General features: G+C 39.5%; 1 protein-coding gene across 1 annotated transcript in view; it reads left to right on the forward strand.

The window, feature by feature from the left end:
- LOC137235249 (glutamate receptor ionotropic, kainate 2-like) overlaps window positions 1–17,935 on the forward strand; it is a 650,404-nt gene that overhangs the window by 397,977 nt on the left and 234,492 nt on the right. The window contains exon 4 of the mRNA XM_067758330.1: window positions 3,537–3,740. Coding sequence (XP_067614431.1) covers window positions 3,537–3,740 — 204 coding nt within the window. The remainder of the gene's footprint in view (window positions 1–3,536; window positions 3,741–17,935) is intronic.

The raw sequence follows: 17,935 nt of genomic DNA on the forward strand, positions 1-17,935 counted from the left end.
AGACGTTTAGCACGATCTTGAAATGTAAAATAACGTTGACGTTGACGATATCGGTATCAAATTAAAGGTATTAATGAGGGTTTTAAAAGGGAGTGGTGGTAGTTGTATAGGTGGTCGACTTTTTCGAGATATCGCCGTAAAGGTGGACCAGGGGTGACTCTAGACTTTTTTTGTACGATATGTGTATCAAATGAAAGGTGTTAATGAGTCTTTTTAAATGGATTGGTGTAAATTTTTTTCGACTTATTGCATTAAAAGTATCCTAGACAAATTAAATGAAAAAGGGCGGAGCCACGCCCATTTTGAAATTTTCTTTTATTTTTGCATTTTGTTGCACGATATCATTACTGGAGTTGAATGTTGACATAATTTACTTATATACTGTAAAGATATTAAACTTTTTGTTAAAATTTGACTTTAAAAAAATTTTTTTTTTTAAAGTGGGCGTGATCGTTCTCCGATTTTGCTAATTTTTATTAAGCATACATATAGTAATAGGAGTAACGTTCCTGCCAAATTTCATCATGATATATTCAACGACTGCCAAATTACAGCTTGCAAAATTTTAAATTGCCTTATTTTAAAAGTGGGCGGTGCCACGCCCATTGTTCAAAATTTTACTAATTTTATATCCTGCGTTCTAAGTTCAACTCACCTACCAAGTTTCATCGCTTTATCCGTCTTTGGTAATGAATTATCGCACTTTTTCGGTTTTTCGAAATTTTCGATATCGATTTTAAATAGCGATCTGAGATGAGTGCTCAGGAACCTACTTACCAAATTTCATCAAGATACCTCAAAATTTACTCAAGTTATCGTGTTAACGGACGGACGGACGGACATGGCTCAATCAAATTTTTTTTCGATCCTGATGATTTTGATATATGGAAGTCTATATCTAACTCGACGGCCACCGTGGTGTGATGGTAGCGTGCTCCGCCTATCACACCGTATGCCCTGGGTTCAACTCCCGGACAAAGCAACATCAAAATTTTAGAAATAAGATTTTTCAATTAGAAGAAAATTTTTCTAAGCGGGGTCGCCCCTCGGCAGTGTCTGGCAAGCGCTCCGATTGTATTTCTGCCATGAAAAGCTCTCAGTGAAAACTCATCTGCCTTGCAGATGCCGTTCGGAGTCGGCATAAAACATGTAGGTCCCGTCCGGCCAATTTTTTTTTTTTTTTTTTTTTTTTTTTTCGGCCTTAGATCTCTTCGGAGGTTATCGCGCCTTACATTTATTAATTTTTTTTTTATATCTATCTCTATTCTTTTATACCTGTACAACCAACCGTTATCCAATCAAAGTTAATATACTCTGTGAGCTCTGCTCAACTGAGTATAAAAAAGACCTTGTCAGTTAAGTTATACAAGAAATCAGGTTTAAGAAAACACTACTTGCGGTATTAGATTTTACGTCAGAAGTATTTTGAACTCAATAAAAAGTGTTATACGGCTTATATCTATGACATGAAAAAGAATATTATCCGCAATCCAAAGTCGTTTTATGGTCTGGTAAACTCCAACGTAAAAGGGTTGCCTTCAGTTATGAAATAGCCAGATCCCACGATAATCAAGATATTGCAATAAGTGTGGCATCTTTCCGTCAGCGTGGAAAGAATTTTTTTCATTCCTCTTCATAAGAACAGAAGTAATTCAAAACTATCGCGGTATAGCTAAGTCTTCCGCTATTCCAAAATTATCTGAAGCTATTGTTACCAAATAGCTAACATTTGCGATCTCTACATCAATTGCTAATTTCCAACACATATTTTGCAAGGGAAAATCCACAATTACCAACTTGCTTGGATTTACAACTCATTTCTCAAATGTGTTTCGAGAGTACATGCACACGGACATTGTATACACAGATTTTAGTAAAGCGTTTTACAAAGTATTCACTCGCTACTTATTCATAAACTGGATATGCTGGGTTTCGAACCATGTCTCACGCAATGGATATCGTCTTATAATCTTGACGGGACTTTAAGAGTGATCTTTAAAAATGCTTTGTCCAATGTCATTGATGTAACTTCTGGATTTCCTCAGGGCAGTCATCTTGGCCCAATAATGTTCTTGCTGTTTAAAAACGTTATTTCTACAACAATAAAGTTTTCTAAAATTTTGATGTACGCTGCTGATGTAAAAATTTGTTTATCCTATGTGTCAAGCGAAGAAAGGTCTTTTCTACAATCAGATCGGAACGCATTGCTCAATTGGTGCGAGTTCAACTATATGCCACTTAAAAATGCAAATTTAGGTGCTTTCCTCGTAGATTACTTCAGCCAGCTTCTTACACTCTTACCAATTAATATGTTGATATGGACAGTAAACTTAACTTCAACCTTCATATTACTGCAACTGTCAATAAAACTAGAGTGATGGCCTAAAAAATGTAGCGACCCGTACGTTACTAAAGCTCTTTTTACAAAATTAGTCAGTCCGATATTAGAATATGGTGCAATAATTTGGAACTAGAGCTAGAATCAGTCCAAAAACAATTCTTACATTTCTCTCTAAGAGATTTTCATTGGGATTCTACGTATAATCTGGCACCTTATACTGATCGCCTGAAACTTATTAATCTCCCCACACTTGCTAGTTGTAGGGAAATGCTTGGAATTGTGTTTATGATTAAATTACAAAATTGTTCCTTTTCTAGGTCATTCCTGTTGAGCGAAGTAAACTTTAATGTCCCTTCCCGGCCTTCAAGACATTTTAAACCTCTCTACCTAAAACAATATAAAACATACTTTGAATTAAATGATCCCTTCCGCTGTGTAAATATGTTCCGGCAGCGTTGGGAGGAGTCGATCGACGGGGATGCGGCACATTCGGCAAGCTCCTCTGTCCTATGAAAAAATTCGTGCAGCGACTCCTCCCATGAAAAATGCAAATCCCAGCGGCGAACGGTATTCACTTGCTCAATCTATGTGAGGTCTTTAAAATGTTTTAAACTTATGCTCGTATAAGGCGGATTTGAAAAAAATTCTGAAATATAGCATTTTGAAATAAATCCTGAGATAGGGCGTTCTTCAACCAAATTCTGAAATATGGCGCTTTCCAAACGACAACAGAGATGGATTGATATTTCACTGAGCAGTCGATTGTACAAAATATACTATTTTTGTTAAATAGCCTGAATTGTTGAAATAGTAATACGAAGATCTCCGACTAAAATTTATTTACTATCAATTTTCGATTTAAGTTATAAAAAACTTATTCGACATTTTTATCCCCATAAAAAAATAGTAACTTTGGCATCTGTGGGACATCCCTAAACCGTCTCCAGACGAGACCAAAATATATAATATGTCATATGTTTGATCCTGGTATTACAGGGGCGAACCTAAAAAAATCGTTTATTTTATTTATAAGAACCCCCTAACATAAATATTAACAACAACAGCATATAATACTATCGAAAACTATCAGTAGAATTTTTAAGCGATCGACAATATCGAATAGCGCCATACCGATAACTTTACAACTCTATTCATTAGCCTAAGATGAAAACTAGATGCTTGTTTTCTGGTTTAGGAAACACCTTACGTAATGATGCACTACGGCAAAAATTTCACTGGAAATGAAAGATTTTACGGATTCTGTAAGGATATATTGGATTTAATAGCACAAAATGTTGGATTCGACTATATTCTGGACCTGGTACCTGATCGTAAATATGGAGCTAAAGATCCCTTATCTGGCGAATGGAATGGTATGGTTTCTGAACTGATGAAATATGTAAGTGTAGCAGTAATAACACATTCGAATTGCAAGATTTCTTTCAGCGCTAAACAAAAAAACAGGACTTTTCAGTGCATATTGTTAATCCCAAATTTTTTTCATATTCACAACTAGTTTTATTAAAAATACATTAATAAGAAATACAAATTTCGATGGTATTATGTATGTGCGAAAAGTCATTGTGTTTTCTAAAACACTAGCATCATACCTAACACTAGGGACTCATTCAGTCTACATATGTGAGGTCCTCATGGACGGGCCAGTTCAACCTAACCTAGCATCATACATACTTAGTGCACACCCTTTGTAAGCGAAATGATATTAGAAGAAATTTAGATTTAGATTAAGGTTAGATATTGGGGAATATGTGTCAAGTGGGTAAATTTGAGTTGTTCAATGTTTGGCAATTAAATAAGACGATTTTAAAATTTTGCGGGTAATAATGACCTTTTGATGAAGAATATTTTTGGCAAAAGTTTTTTTTGGTGCTCAAGCAAACTAAAATGTTTTTCCCGTAGAGCCCTTAATTTATTATTAGGTAGATGACAGTAGCAATTGTAATGAGTTCCTGCGACAATATCCAAAGAGGGCAATCGTTTCATTTTGAACCGCTAACTAGCACTGTTATCTCAATTTAGGGCATATGTATATGAAGTAAATTTACACTCGATGTCGCTGATTTCAGCGAGACAATTTTTTCATTAGCCTATTGAAATAAAGCGACACTAGTTTTTTTTTCAAAACAATTTATTTATAACATTATATTTATTGCCGGTGCGATTTCGTTGCTTTTTTGCCAAAAAACATGCGTCCTACAGAAATTTTGTTGGAACAAAAAGTTTGTCATATTCACTGTATTTTTATTGGTATTTAAAAAAAAATAAAGAAAATTTTCTACAAAAAAACATTAGTTTTCGAGAAAAATGTTTTTCCTCAATTATGACCCTTTTGATTGTTTAGAAAATTTAGTTTCCTTAAATATTACGATAAAATTACATTTGAACCTCGCGCCTTTTCCTGCTGTTAGCGTTACATTGAGATTTTAGAAAATTTTTTAGACAAATTGACATTTTTAAATAACATCGGAATTATTTATGCATTCTCTGGAGAGAAAGTTTTACTCAAAGTACCAAAATATATAGAACTTGCACTATCACGTATGGAACCACATCAGCTCCATATTTATTAGCTATCTTTAATTTGCACCAGCAAGCCATCAATGAGCAAGCAAATTTTCCCCTAGAGATTAGCGTGTACTTAAACGGCACATACATTGACGACATAATCTTAGAGTACGCTTACACAGCCACCGATTTTGATCGCCCGATGACGGGCATAATAGTCCCATAGAAATAAACGCATGCATTTATGTGAGCGTGCACCGATCGCCGAATTGTTGTCGGCCGTTGTGGTTTTTCACTACCGATAAATTCGCGCGTGTTCAATTTTATCGTCCGATAAATTGCGTGCATTTACTGTGAAACATTATACTAGGTTCAAACACACACCAAATTGGCAATTTATACTGTTTAGGCAATTTATTACGCAATTTGTCATATAATAAATTGTAATAATAAATTGCCAATTTAAAAAAAATTGCGTAATAAATTGTTTCAAACTGCAAATGCAACATTGTAAAGTGTGTTTATTGAGTATACTTAAACGTCAGTTACGCATGGCTGAACTATATGGTTGGCTCATTTCATCAGCTGATTTTATGTCTTTCATTTCACTGGAGTAGGGATCGTCAAAAGAAGATGGCAAAATCAAAATGAAACCAAAACATTGAACACATTTTCTTACAACACACAAAAGTTTCAAAGTTTTATGTTTTCATTCTATTCCATTCACCTAATACCAACACGCACATTTTGACAGTCTCAAGAAAGATATGTTGTTACTGTAGATATGAGCCAACCAGCTATCAAATTACTATTGTGTAAGCTAAATAGAGTTGTATGAACACCACTCAATTTAAATCAAAATAGCCTCAATTTATTTTTCTGTTTGAACATAGTATTAATTATTTGTGCGATGGACTGAAAAATTGATTAATTGTATGCACAACAGGCGCCTTTTATGGGATAAGCACATAAAAGCAAGCGTATTTATGCGAAAAAGTAAAATGTAAGAAAAAAGCTGCCGGTCGATAATCGGTTGCAATTTTAACACCAGCCCGGCTGATTTCATCCGCTCATTGCAATTTTTCGGTTAATCGGTGGATGTGTAAGCGTACCCTTAGGCACAGACATCGACGAGGGAGTAGTCGAGCTACAACAACAACTCTTCAAGCTCTCAAATAGTGGTGGTTTTAATTTTAGAAAGTGGACTTTGAATTCTGATGTTATGCTATAAACCATTCTATCTGAGAATAACGAGAGCACAGATCGGATTAAGCTCAAGCCAGATAACCTTGTAAAGGCTTTCTGCCTCTTTTGAAGCCATTAAGTATACGAATTCTCTTCTAAAATAAACTTAAGTTTTGCCTCTTCTAAAACAAAAAGCAATATGCTATCCGATCCATGTAAATTGTTCGATCCCCTTGGTTGGTTGGCACCAACCACTATTATCGCCAAGATCATGTTTCAGAATTGTGGATTGAGGGATAAGATTGGAATGACCCTCTTCCAAATAAGTTGAACACTGAAAGGTTACAGTACAGAGATTCCCTTTATGAACTAGTAGAGAGCACTAAAATTTCACGATGATTTGAATGTAGCCAATTTTACAAAATTTAGTATCATGGTTTCATCGGCACATCACAGACTGCCGTAGCTAACAGATCGATCATCGAATACACCATCACTAATACAAGCAAAAACGAAAGGGAGTACTCTTTAGAGGGCATCAATCCCAAAGTTGGAGTTGCAACCCCCGTATGCACTGGTAAAAAATAACAGAGAAGGTGAAAACTTACTTCCACACAGATTCCCCTATTTTCGGCTGACAGCACTGTTGTTTTGTGTTGGATACAACGTCATTCCACACGATGCGTCTTATATGTCGCCAATACAAGTCTAATCTAACGTAAATGAATTGAGGCATGCGCCTATGAGAACAGAGCAAAACTGCTTAACACGAGGATTGACTTTAAGAGAGAAGCACCATTTATTTTGGTGGTGTGGACCGCCATTTAATAAATAATAAACTAGTATAAGGTGCAATAAACGCCGAAGAGATTTTAGGCGAGCTTCTCTTCCAATTCGCGTCGTGCTCCTTGTAATTGTTCCTACATATTGGCGGGACGGGATCTACTTGTTTTATGCTGACTCCGAAAGGCATCTGCAAGGCAGATGAGTTTTCGCTCAGAGCTTTTCATGGCAGAAATACCCAGGAACTTCGGAGTGATAGGCGGAGCATGCTACCATCACACCACGGCGGCCGCCAGCCATCATTTATTACTGGGCCACAATTAAGTAGCCGACTCAGAACGAAAATCATATATCGCTTCTTATTTAGCAACTATGGCAGAGGACGTAAAGCGCGCCATAGCTCAATTGAGCCTGACTCGCTACGCACATATTCTTTCTCTCCATCGTTTAGTCCTTAGCGATACCGACATTGTGTACCATACTAAGTGTGCCATACTAAGTGTGTCAACTAAGCGATAAACGTCAAAATTATAACAGCCTCGCTCACCTGATATAAATATAAAGTCTAGAGTTGTATTTTTGATACGTAAAACTGCTTTAAGCTGAGTTGCATTTGATAGCTCAATATAACTTAGTAGGATTTACAAATGAAATAATGGCATATATCTCAAAAACATAAATAGTAGAATATTTGTGGCCTCCTACAATGCGAAAACATACTGAAATCAAAATTTATTTAAATTATAATCAAAAAGGTTAAATGAAACTTAACAAAAATATAGCGCCGCACGTGTAATATGTTTCCACAAAAAAAAATTCTTTTAAAATTTAAATGTTATGGAACACATGTGCCTGCACAGAACCCCCCCCCCCCCCCCCCCCCCCTAATTGACCGTTTTCGCCCAAAACAACAATGATATTGCACGTTATTTCAACTTAATGCCTGTCAGAAATAAGTCAATATACTTGTACTAATCCACAATAAAGACAGCAACCAATAAACACCGCACGCAGTTGTCGCACACATGTTAATATTCCCAGTAAGAAATATAAAAAGACCTGTGAAGATGGCCTTTCCGTAATTAATTCAGGTCTATACATGTTTAACTTTTTAAGAAATGTAGCAGTTTATTCTAATACTCCAAATTAAAAATTTTTTTTCAATTATAGAAATATTAAAAAACAATAATCATAAAAGTTATTGTCATAAGCCTTGAGCTCGAATGCGGACCTTGCCCAAAAGGTCCAAGAGCACATGAAAATGTCGAAAAATAATTGAAAGTAAACAAAAATCCAACGCTAACAGTAACTTGAAATATACGACGCAACGCAGGTAATATATAGTTGGTAAAGTAAAGTTTTTGCCGGCCACTGGCGTAAAACAATATCCCGATTTTCTATATAAATTCTCTTCTCTCTCTCGCTTCACGCCAGTCGTTGCGTATATACACTTTTGTTGTAATTTAAGAGCAAAACTGCAGCACCAAAATAAAGAAAATAATTAACGATTCCACGTTCGAATTTAAGATCAAGGCCTATGACAATATTTTTTATGATAATTATAGTTCTCCAATTTTTCTATAGTTGAAAAATGTTTTTAATTTGGAATGGAAGACAGGAAATTTTTCAGACACCTAGCTGCGGAGATAGATCCATTTGCTAAGCCTTCATCGTCAGCACGATTTACACACTCCGCTAACTACACAGCGCTGGTTTGTTTGTTTTCTGACTATATATAACCATCTGTTGGCGAGAATCGTTAAAGTAGTTTAGTCGTTACTTATGTTTGCATTATTCTGTTCTTTATGTTAGTATTACCTGTTTTCATATTTGTATTACCCTGTTCTCTACACTTTGTACTAATGGAAACAAACTTATAAATTTGGCCCATCTGGCAACTCCCTTCGCCTTTGTCAAAGTTTTGCATTTCATTGCAACCGAGTAAAACGAATTTGAGCGGCGAGCTAGACGGGAGGCAAAACCAAAACGTAAGTTTATTTTCAGTACATGTTTTTTATACATATGTTGTAACATTATAATTATTTAGGAAATAAAACAGAGCATATTTAGAGCATATTAGCTCAATAATACGAGTTCAAACGCCTGTTAATTTCAAGCCTACCCCGGCCGCAACATCTTTTATTTCGTTTTGCTGAACCTAAATTCATTTGCATACTTTTTCGTGCGCCATTTTATTGCATTTGACAACGTTTCCATGTGCCAATTTTTTCATTGGCCACCGACAATTTTATATATACATAACCAAATGGGACAAATTTGGAGTTTTGAGTAATTTGAACGTGCAGTATGCATGAACACAGCCAATAGCTGGACAAGGACATTGTGAAACATTGGAGAAGAAGGGGTGAGTACCTGAATTTGGTTAGCGTAGTTGGTGGATAAGTCGGTGCGGTTAGGGATAACGGTGTTCGGAAAATTTTATTTGCAACAACAAAGCGCAAGGGTATCGGTATAACATGCCACTAACGCGTTCAGGGTCAAATAGCGGTCATGTAGATGACGATGGTGGTAGTGACGATCTAAATACCACTGTTCAAGAACAAAATGTAATTGAACAACAACAACAATCACCACTTGAGTTACAAATTAGCGCTATGGTAAAGCAAATGGCTGAATTACAAAACACAGTGGCGCAGCTTGCGAGTATGTCATATAATGCGGCGACTGGTTTGCGTTTGGGTGAAGGCAACTCATCAACTGGGGGAAATGACATAATAAGGAAAAATGAGTCGATTGCAGAAACGTTGGCCAGTTTGAATCGCGTTTTGAGTAGTTCCTCCGGTCAAGGTGCCGTCAAGAAATTATATGATTTGCCAGAATTTGACGGAAAACCTGAGGACTGGCCAATGTTTCGCGAATCGTTCATTATGACGACTCAGGAGTACGGGTATAATGAGCGGCAAAATATGATAAGACTTCAGAAGGCCATTAAAGGAAAGGCGCGCGAAGTAGTTGAATGTCTGCTTATTCATAGCAACAATGTACCAAGAGTTATCGATGTGTTAGGTGAGCGTTTTGGTAGACCAGAGCAACTAGTCAAGAGTCAGATTGCGCGCGTTCGAAGTTGTGCGCCAATACCTTAAAATCGTTTGGATATGCTGGTGCCGTTTGCTACAAAGGTGCAAAATTTAACGACGTTTCTCGAAGCTGCTGGTTGTGAACACCACCTAGCCAATCCTACGCTTATGGAAGAGTTGCTGATTAAGCTGCCAACATCGCGAAGATTAGAGTTGGCTCGCCATGCCATAAACATTACACTCAGAGCGACAATCTGCCATTTCAGTGAGTGGATACAGGAGCTGGCGCGCGTGGTGAACATCACCTGCCTCAATTCAACCCAGGAAACGCGACCGGTCCAAAGGAGTAATGAAGGGCGGATGAAATTCTTTCACGTTGGTACAAACGGTAAGCAAGCGGTCAGCTGCGAATTGTGTACAGAGGCACTTTACATAGAAGAATGCAGTCGGTTTAAGACAATGGACGTCGAATCGAGATGGAAGGTTGTGCGACAGAGAAGGTTGTGTTTTAATTGTCTAAGGCGTGGGCACAGAAGCAACAAGTGTGGAAAAGAGCACCAATGTTCTGCACCAAACTGCGCGAAGAAAGTGCACGTGCTGCTGCATGCAGATGAACAACGAATCGCTGGTGGAGTTCAGCGTCAAGACACAACAAGGCAACCAGTTTTTACTAACGCGGTCGCAAGACAAGAAAACTTAAATATTTTGTTCAAAATTCTACCCGTCAAATCGTATGCGAATGGGCGGGAGGTAGTTTGTTATGCCCTTATTGACGGGGGTTCGGCAGTGTCGTTAATGAATAGGAGATTAGCAAATCATCTTGCTCTGATAGGTAATAAAGAGAAGTTGACATTACAATGGTTCGGAAACAATGCTGTAACTCAATTGGTTTTTAATAGTAATATTCAAATATCAGGGCTCGATGCAAATGCGAGGAGATTTTGTATGAAAAACGTTAAGGTCGTCGAAGACTTGCAGTTGCCAAAGCAAACGCTGAACAAGTCAGAACTACAGTGGAAGCATCGGTTCTCTAAGCAGCTGCCAATAGCTGAGTACGACGCGGCGATACCAGAATTATTAATCGGTCTAGATAATGCACACTTGGGCGTGGCGAAACGTGTAATAGCTGACGGAAGGCGCAGACCAACGGTTGTGTTGACAAAGCTTGGATTGGTACTTTACGGACCAAGTCATGTGCATCAACCGTCTGGAAGTTACCATTCCCTGTTTGTGCATAAGAGCGGTGAACGATGCGATGGAAGCCAGTTGTGCACATGCGTATGTGGAGAGCGCAGCGGATGAGAAAGCCAAACATTTACTTAACACAACGACAGTTCGAAAGGGGCGACGATACGAAACGGGACTCCTGTGGAAGATCGATCAGGTGGAACTCCCTGATAGTAGAGGCATGGCAGAAAGGAGATTAATGGCACTGGAGCGAAAGTTTTCTAAAGACCCTGGCCTCCGAGAGCAGTATACGCATATCATGGGTGAATACATTCGAAAAGGTTACGTAAGGCGTCTGAACGAAGCGGAAGCACGGCAGCGTGGAAAAAGGACGTGGTAATTGCTACATTTCGGAGTGCGCAACGTTAACAAGCCGGAAAAGCTACGAGTAGTATTTGACGGTGCAGCAGAAGTTAATGGCGTTTCACTTAATTCAGTTCTGCTAAGCGGGCCGGACTTGGGTCATCCGCTAGCGACCATATTAATGAAATTCAGGCAGAGATTAATTGGGGTTTGCGCAGATGTCGTAGAGATGTTTCATCAGGTGCAGATACGGCGCGAAAACCAAGAGGCGCAACGATTTCTATGGAGGATCGAACCTGAAGCGCCAGTGGAGGATTACGTTATGACGGTGATGACATTCGGCGCGACGTGCTCACCATGCTCCGCGCAGTTCGTGAAGAACAAAAACGCCAGAGAGTTCCAGACAGTATTCCCTGAAGCAGCAGCTGCGATTATCCAAAATCATTATGTTGACGATTATGTGTATTGTTTTACCACTGAATAAGAAGCTGTGCGCGTGACCAAGGAAGTAGTCTGGGTACACAACAGGGTGGTTTTGAGCTGAAACGTTTCGTGTCTAATTGCAAGCAAGTATCAGATGTTTTTAATAGCGGAGGAAATGCACTGACCATGGTGAATCTCGATAGATCTGCCGATGGACAGTTCCAGAGAGTGCTTGGCATGGTTTGGGATAACGTAAAGGATGAGCTAAAATTCGCCTTATCATTCAACAAAATCGATGGTAAGTTAATGACAGGCGTAACAAGACCCACTAAGCGAGAAGCATTGCGGATAAACATGTCAGTGTTCGATCCATTTGGCTTGGCAGCAGAATACTCGATAGTGGCAAAATTGATTTTGCAGAAAGTGTGGCAAGAGAAGGTCGGATGGGATGATGGTATACCGGATGAAGCTTTCGCGATGTGGAGAAAGTGGCTGAACATGCCAAAGGACATCGAAACCTTACGAATGCCGTGATGTTATGATGGAAACTTATTTAAATCGTCGGTAGAACTACATGGGTTTGCCGATACCAGCGAATCAGCTTATGGAGCAGTGGCGTATTGGAGAATCAGCAGCGGGCGTGGTATAATACGTTTGGCGTTCGTGATGGGCAAAGCAAAATGTGCCCCTTTAAAGTTGACAACGGTGCCACGTCTGGAGCTGCAAGCGGCCGTTTTAGCCACGCGACTTCGTACAGCAGTACTTCAAAACCATGACCTTACACCTGTAAAAACAATCATGTGGAGCGATTCTAAGACATTTGGCGTAGATAACCTCGGATCACCGCCGGTATAAGCCATATGTGGCACACCTAGTGAACGAAGAGCTGGCAGGCAGTAAAGCAACAGACTGGAGATGGTTGCCCAGTATCGACAACCCAGCCGATTTTGCAACGCGCCTACCAAGCGGGAAACGTGAATCATTCTGGGCGATAGGACCAAACTTCCTGTATAAGGACGAATCAGAGTGGCCGGCAGTCGTGGCCCAGACGCAAACCAGCGAAAAACTTCGCACTAAGTTCCTGTTTCACTTCAGTTATGGAGGCGATACGTTTAAAAGAGTATCTTCTTTCATTCGTATGAAAAGAGTTATAGCGTGGATGTTGCGGTTTTGCAACAACGCTCGGAAGAAGCACAGAATACTAAGGGAGTACGGATATCTAACCGTAGCGGAGCTGGAAGCATCGGAGCACTTAGTTTGTCGAGCGGTACAGATGGACGCGTATCCTGAAAAGTATGAGCCTCTGTGTGTAGGGAAACAACTGCGGCGCAATAGCAATTTGTGGAAGCTGACACCTTACATCGATGAGAAAGGAGTCATGCGTATAAAGGGTCGCATTGATGCCGCTGAAGTAATACCGCTCCAGAGTCGCAGGCCAATCATCCTTCCGAAAGAGCACCACGTCACAAATATAATCGTCATGTACTATCATTTTAAAGTGAAGCACCAGAATGAAGGAGCTATAATAGCCGAAATCCGCCGAAAGTTTTGGGTACCCCATATTCGAGCAGCCGTTCGACGTGCCGCTAAGGAATGCCAAAATTGTAAGAAGGATCGTGCGCAACCGCGACCACCGATAATGGGCCAGCTGCCAGAGGATAGGCTAACGCCCTTTTGAGACCATTTTCCTATGTCGGATTAGATTACATGGGACCGCTCCTCGTAACCATAGGTCGACGGAAGGAGAAGCGTTGGATAGCCTTGTTTACATGCCTGACGACGCGTGCCATACATTTGGAGATTGCCAAGGACCTCAGTACCGATACTTGTTTACTATGCATTCGCAACTTCATGTGCAGGCGAGGCACCCCGGTTCGCATACGGTCGGATAACGCTACTAACTTCACCGGCGCTAATAAAGAAATGCAGCGGCAATGTTCGGACTTCGCGAATGGAAGGATAGCCGACGCACTAGCAACTGAGGGCATCGAGTGGGTGTTTAATTGCCCGTTGAATCCGCATGTAGGTGGATGCTGGGAGCGACTTGTGCGCAGCGTCAAGCGGGCCATGGGGCATGCTCTACACAATGAGAGTCTACCCGAGCAAAGTTTATACAGTCTTATTTGCGAAGCGGAAAACCTTGTGAATAGCCGACCGTTAACGCACATCCCATTAGAAACACCCACCGATGAACCTTTAACAACACCTAACCATTTTCTTATAGGTACTGCCAACTCAGAACAGACCCCTCATCCGCGAGAAGAAGATCACACGGTGTCTAGGAAGCAATGGAAGAAGGTGCAACAAGCACAGCGTCGCTTCTGGAAAAGATGGGTTCAGGAATATCTGCCAGATCTGTGTCGACGCACTAAGTGGTACCAACCGGTCGAGCCATTGCGACCAGGAGATTTGGTCCTGTTGTGCGACAGTAATATACATCGATCCAAGTGGCCGTTTGGAAGAATAGTTCGCGTGTTCCCAGGGAAGGACAACCAAGTCCGAGCAGCGGAGGTGCAGACCAGAGTTGGGTTATTCCGGCGACCAGCGTGCGTATTGGCTCGGCTAGATGTTGGTGAATCTGACCAGATTCACGGTGGTCGGGATGTTGGCGAGAATCGTTAGAGTAGTTTAGTCGTTACTTATGTTTGCATTATTCTGTTCTTTATGTTAGTATTACCTGTTTTCATATTTGTATTACCCTGTTCTCTACACTTTGTACTAATGGAAACAAACTTATAAATTTGGCCCATCTGGCAACTCCCTTCGCCTTTGTCAAAGTTTTGCATTTCATTGCAACCGAGTAAAACGAATTTGAGCGGCGAGTTAGACGGTAGGCAAAACCAAAATGTAAGTTTATTTTCAGTACTTGTTTTTTATACATATGTTGTAACATTATAATTATTTAGGAAATAAAACAGAGCATATTAGCTCAATAATACGAGGTCAAACGCCTGTTAATTTCAAGCCTACCCCGGCCGCAACACCATCGTTGTGCCATCTGTTGCAAATCACTGATAATGTTGGATTTTTGTTTACTGTCAATAACTTTTTGACATTTTCATGTGCTCTTGGTTTATTAACAGTTGTTTTTGTTTTCTTGATAAAGGGTTCTAGGTTTCAGACACCTGTTAAAGCTGCACAGTTAGATCCATTTAGAAGGTTGCTAAGCTACCCTTTAAACACATTGCGCTAATCATTTAGCTACACAGAACTGGTTTATTTAACTGATAAATCGCTACTTTTATTCCTATATCAACTATATATTACTAGAGTTGCGCCATCTGTTGCAAGTCACTGATAATGTTGTATTTTTGTTTACTGACAATTACTTTTTGACATTTCCATGTGCTCTTGGCTTATTAGCAATTGTTTTTCTTTTATCGGCGTATTGATAAAGGATTCCAGTTTTGGGGTCGAACCATGGCCAATTTTTAAATTTTTGTATAATTGAAAAATTATTTTTTAATTTGGAATAGAAGATAAGCAAGTTTTCAGACACCTGCCATAGCTGCGCAGATATATGCATTTCGTAGATTGCTAAGCCTAAGTCTTCAGTACGGTTTGAGCACACTGCGCTCACCATTTAGTTACACATTTAGTTATACAGCGCTGATAAATCGCTACTTCTATTCCTCTTTACCAACTATATATTACCAGGGTTGCGCCATTTGTTGAAAATCACTGATAATGTTGGATTTGTTTTTATTTTCAATTACTTTTTGATATTTTCATGTGCTCCTGGACTTTTCAACACAGTGAGCTAGTCTATGCTGACCTAGCAACAATGAAGTTATCAATATTTCGAAAATCGACAATAACGAAAGGCTATATTTGTTTTGTCATCTGTATATGCACGAAGGCCATACTCCTTTGTTTAGTTTCTAGCTTAAATACTGACGCATTTATAGCTGCATTGCGACGCTTTATATCAAGAAGGGGTTAATACACCAACTTATACTCCGATTGCGGAACTACTTTCGTGGGGGCAAACAAGGAGCTAAATATTAATTTTGATAAACAGAATGATTGGCTTCCCGAACACTTTGCTGCAGGCCTGGCAATGGAATGAACAACATGTCGTTTGATTCCGCCGGCTTTCCCATATTGTGGAATTATGGGAATCGGCGGTTAAGCGAATAATGCGGGAGAGGATATTGACTTTTGAAAAACTCAGTACTCTTTTTCCACAAATTGAAAGTTGCCCACGACTGTATGTAACACCCAGATATTACTTCGCTGGGGAACCCAGAGGCAGTATTTGGGAGGCTAAGTTCGGGTGTAACCGAACATTACATAATCAGCTGCCAAACTTTTAAATTACCTTCATTTAAAAGTTAGCGGTGCCACGCCAAAATTTTACTAATTTTATATTCTGCGCCATAATGTCAACCCAACTACCAAGATTCATCGCTTTATCCCTCTTTGGTAATTAATTATCGCACTTCTTTTAGTTATAGTCCGATTTCGTTCGTTTTAAATAGCGATCTGAGATGAGTGCCCAGGAACTTACATACCAAATTTCATTAAAATACCTCAAAATTTACTCAAGTTATGGTGTTTACGGACAGACGGACGGACGGACATGGCTAAATGAATTTCTTTTTTCGCCCAGATCATATCTATCTCGATTAGTTTATCCCGTTACGGGGTACCGTTTTGCGAACAAAATTAATATACTTTGTGAGGTCTGCTCAGCTGAGTATAAAAACACGGCTATTAATGAATTATTTTTTATCATTTAATTTCTAAGACAAAACTGTACTAGGTTAGCCGGCAGGCAATAAAGACCTCACATAGACTGAATATGTCTCCAGAGTTACCAGAATTTTTTGACGCCCAAACGTGAGAACCCCCCAACAGAATATTATAGAATAACTCCGTCTTCTTGGCAAATACTAGACATTTCCTAAAACCTAGCTGCTTCGAGGTCTGGCAACTCTACCGCCCCTAATAGCTGGAGCCTTGATCTTGCGAGTGCAGGACACAAACACAACACAATATACTTAAGAGACAAAATAAACAATATGCAACAACAAAACTTAAAGAAAATCTCAGTACACATGGGATAATCGAATCTATGGAAACAGAGGAAAATATCATAAACAAATTCACAACAACATTGAGGAAACGGCAAGAATCTAAACACGAGAAACTTAGATATAAACGCAATGACATTTTCACCCACAACAACCAAGGAGAGGAGAATAAGTGCCGTCGCAACATCTAACATCAGATTTCCGACAGGCCAGAAAAGCGCTGCTAGCAAAGGGACCAAGATTTAACCTACCAGTTACGAATCACAGTTCCCCTCGCTTCTTCGCTCTGCCAACTGGTCATATCAAGGGAGTTTAAATCGTTTTCCATCTCGTCCTTCCCGCGGAGTGGGGGCCGCCCTCTTCCTCTGCTTCTATATGCGGGTTCCAATAAAACCACTTTCTTAGCAGAAACGTCATCTCTCATTCACATAACATGACCTAGCCCGTGTAGCCGCTGCGTTTTAATTCGCTGGACTATGTTGATGTCTGCGTATAGTTCGTACAGCTCATTAAATTTTCTTCGGTACCCGCCATCGCCAACGCGTAGAGGTCCATAATCTTTCGAAGAACTTTTTTGTCGAATACTCCCAGAGCTGCTTCATCTGATGTTGTCATGGTCCATACTTCTGCACCATATAGCTGGATGGGTACGATAAGTGAGAGCATGATTTTCGTTTTCCGAGAGACAAATTTACTTTTCAATTGCCTACATAATCCAAAGAACCATTTATTGGGAAGAGCGATCCTTCGCTGGATTTCAGAGCTGATGTAGTTCTTAGTGTTAAATATGGTTCCCAAATAAACAAAGTCCTTTAGATTTATTATTTAAGAATTCATGAGCTTTGCACCGGCTTATAATAATTTGTTGTAAATGTTTCTTTCTTTATTTTCAGATTCTCTTAGAAATAACATAATAATTAAATATTCAATTATTATAAGCCGGTGTTAAGCTCATGAATTTTTAAATAATAAGTATAAAATGAACACACCATTAAACATACAAACACTAAGTCTTTTATTATTTCGAAATTATGGCTGCTAACAGTAGCGTGGTTGCCAAGGCGCATATGCGC

The sequence above is a fragment of the Eurosta solidaginis genome, chromosome X, assembly GCF_040869045.1.
Source record: "Eurosta solidaginis isolate ZX-2024a chromosome X, ASM4086904v1, whole genome shotgun sequence".
Classification (NCBI taxonomy): Eukaryota; Metazoa; Arthropoda; class Insecta; order Diptera; family Tephritidae; genus Eurosta; species Eurosta solidaginis.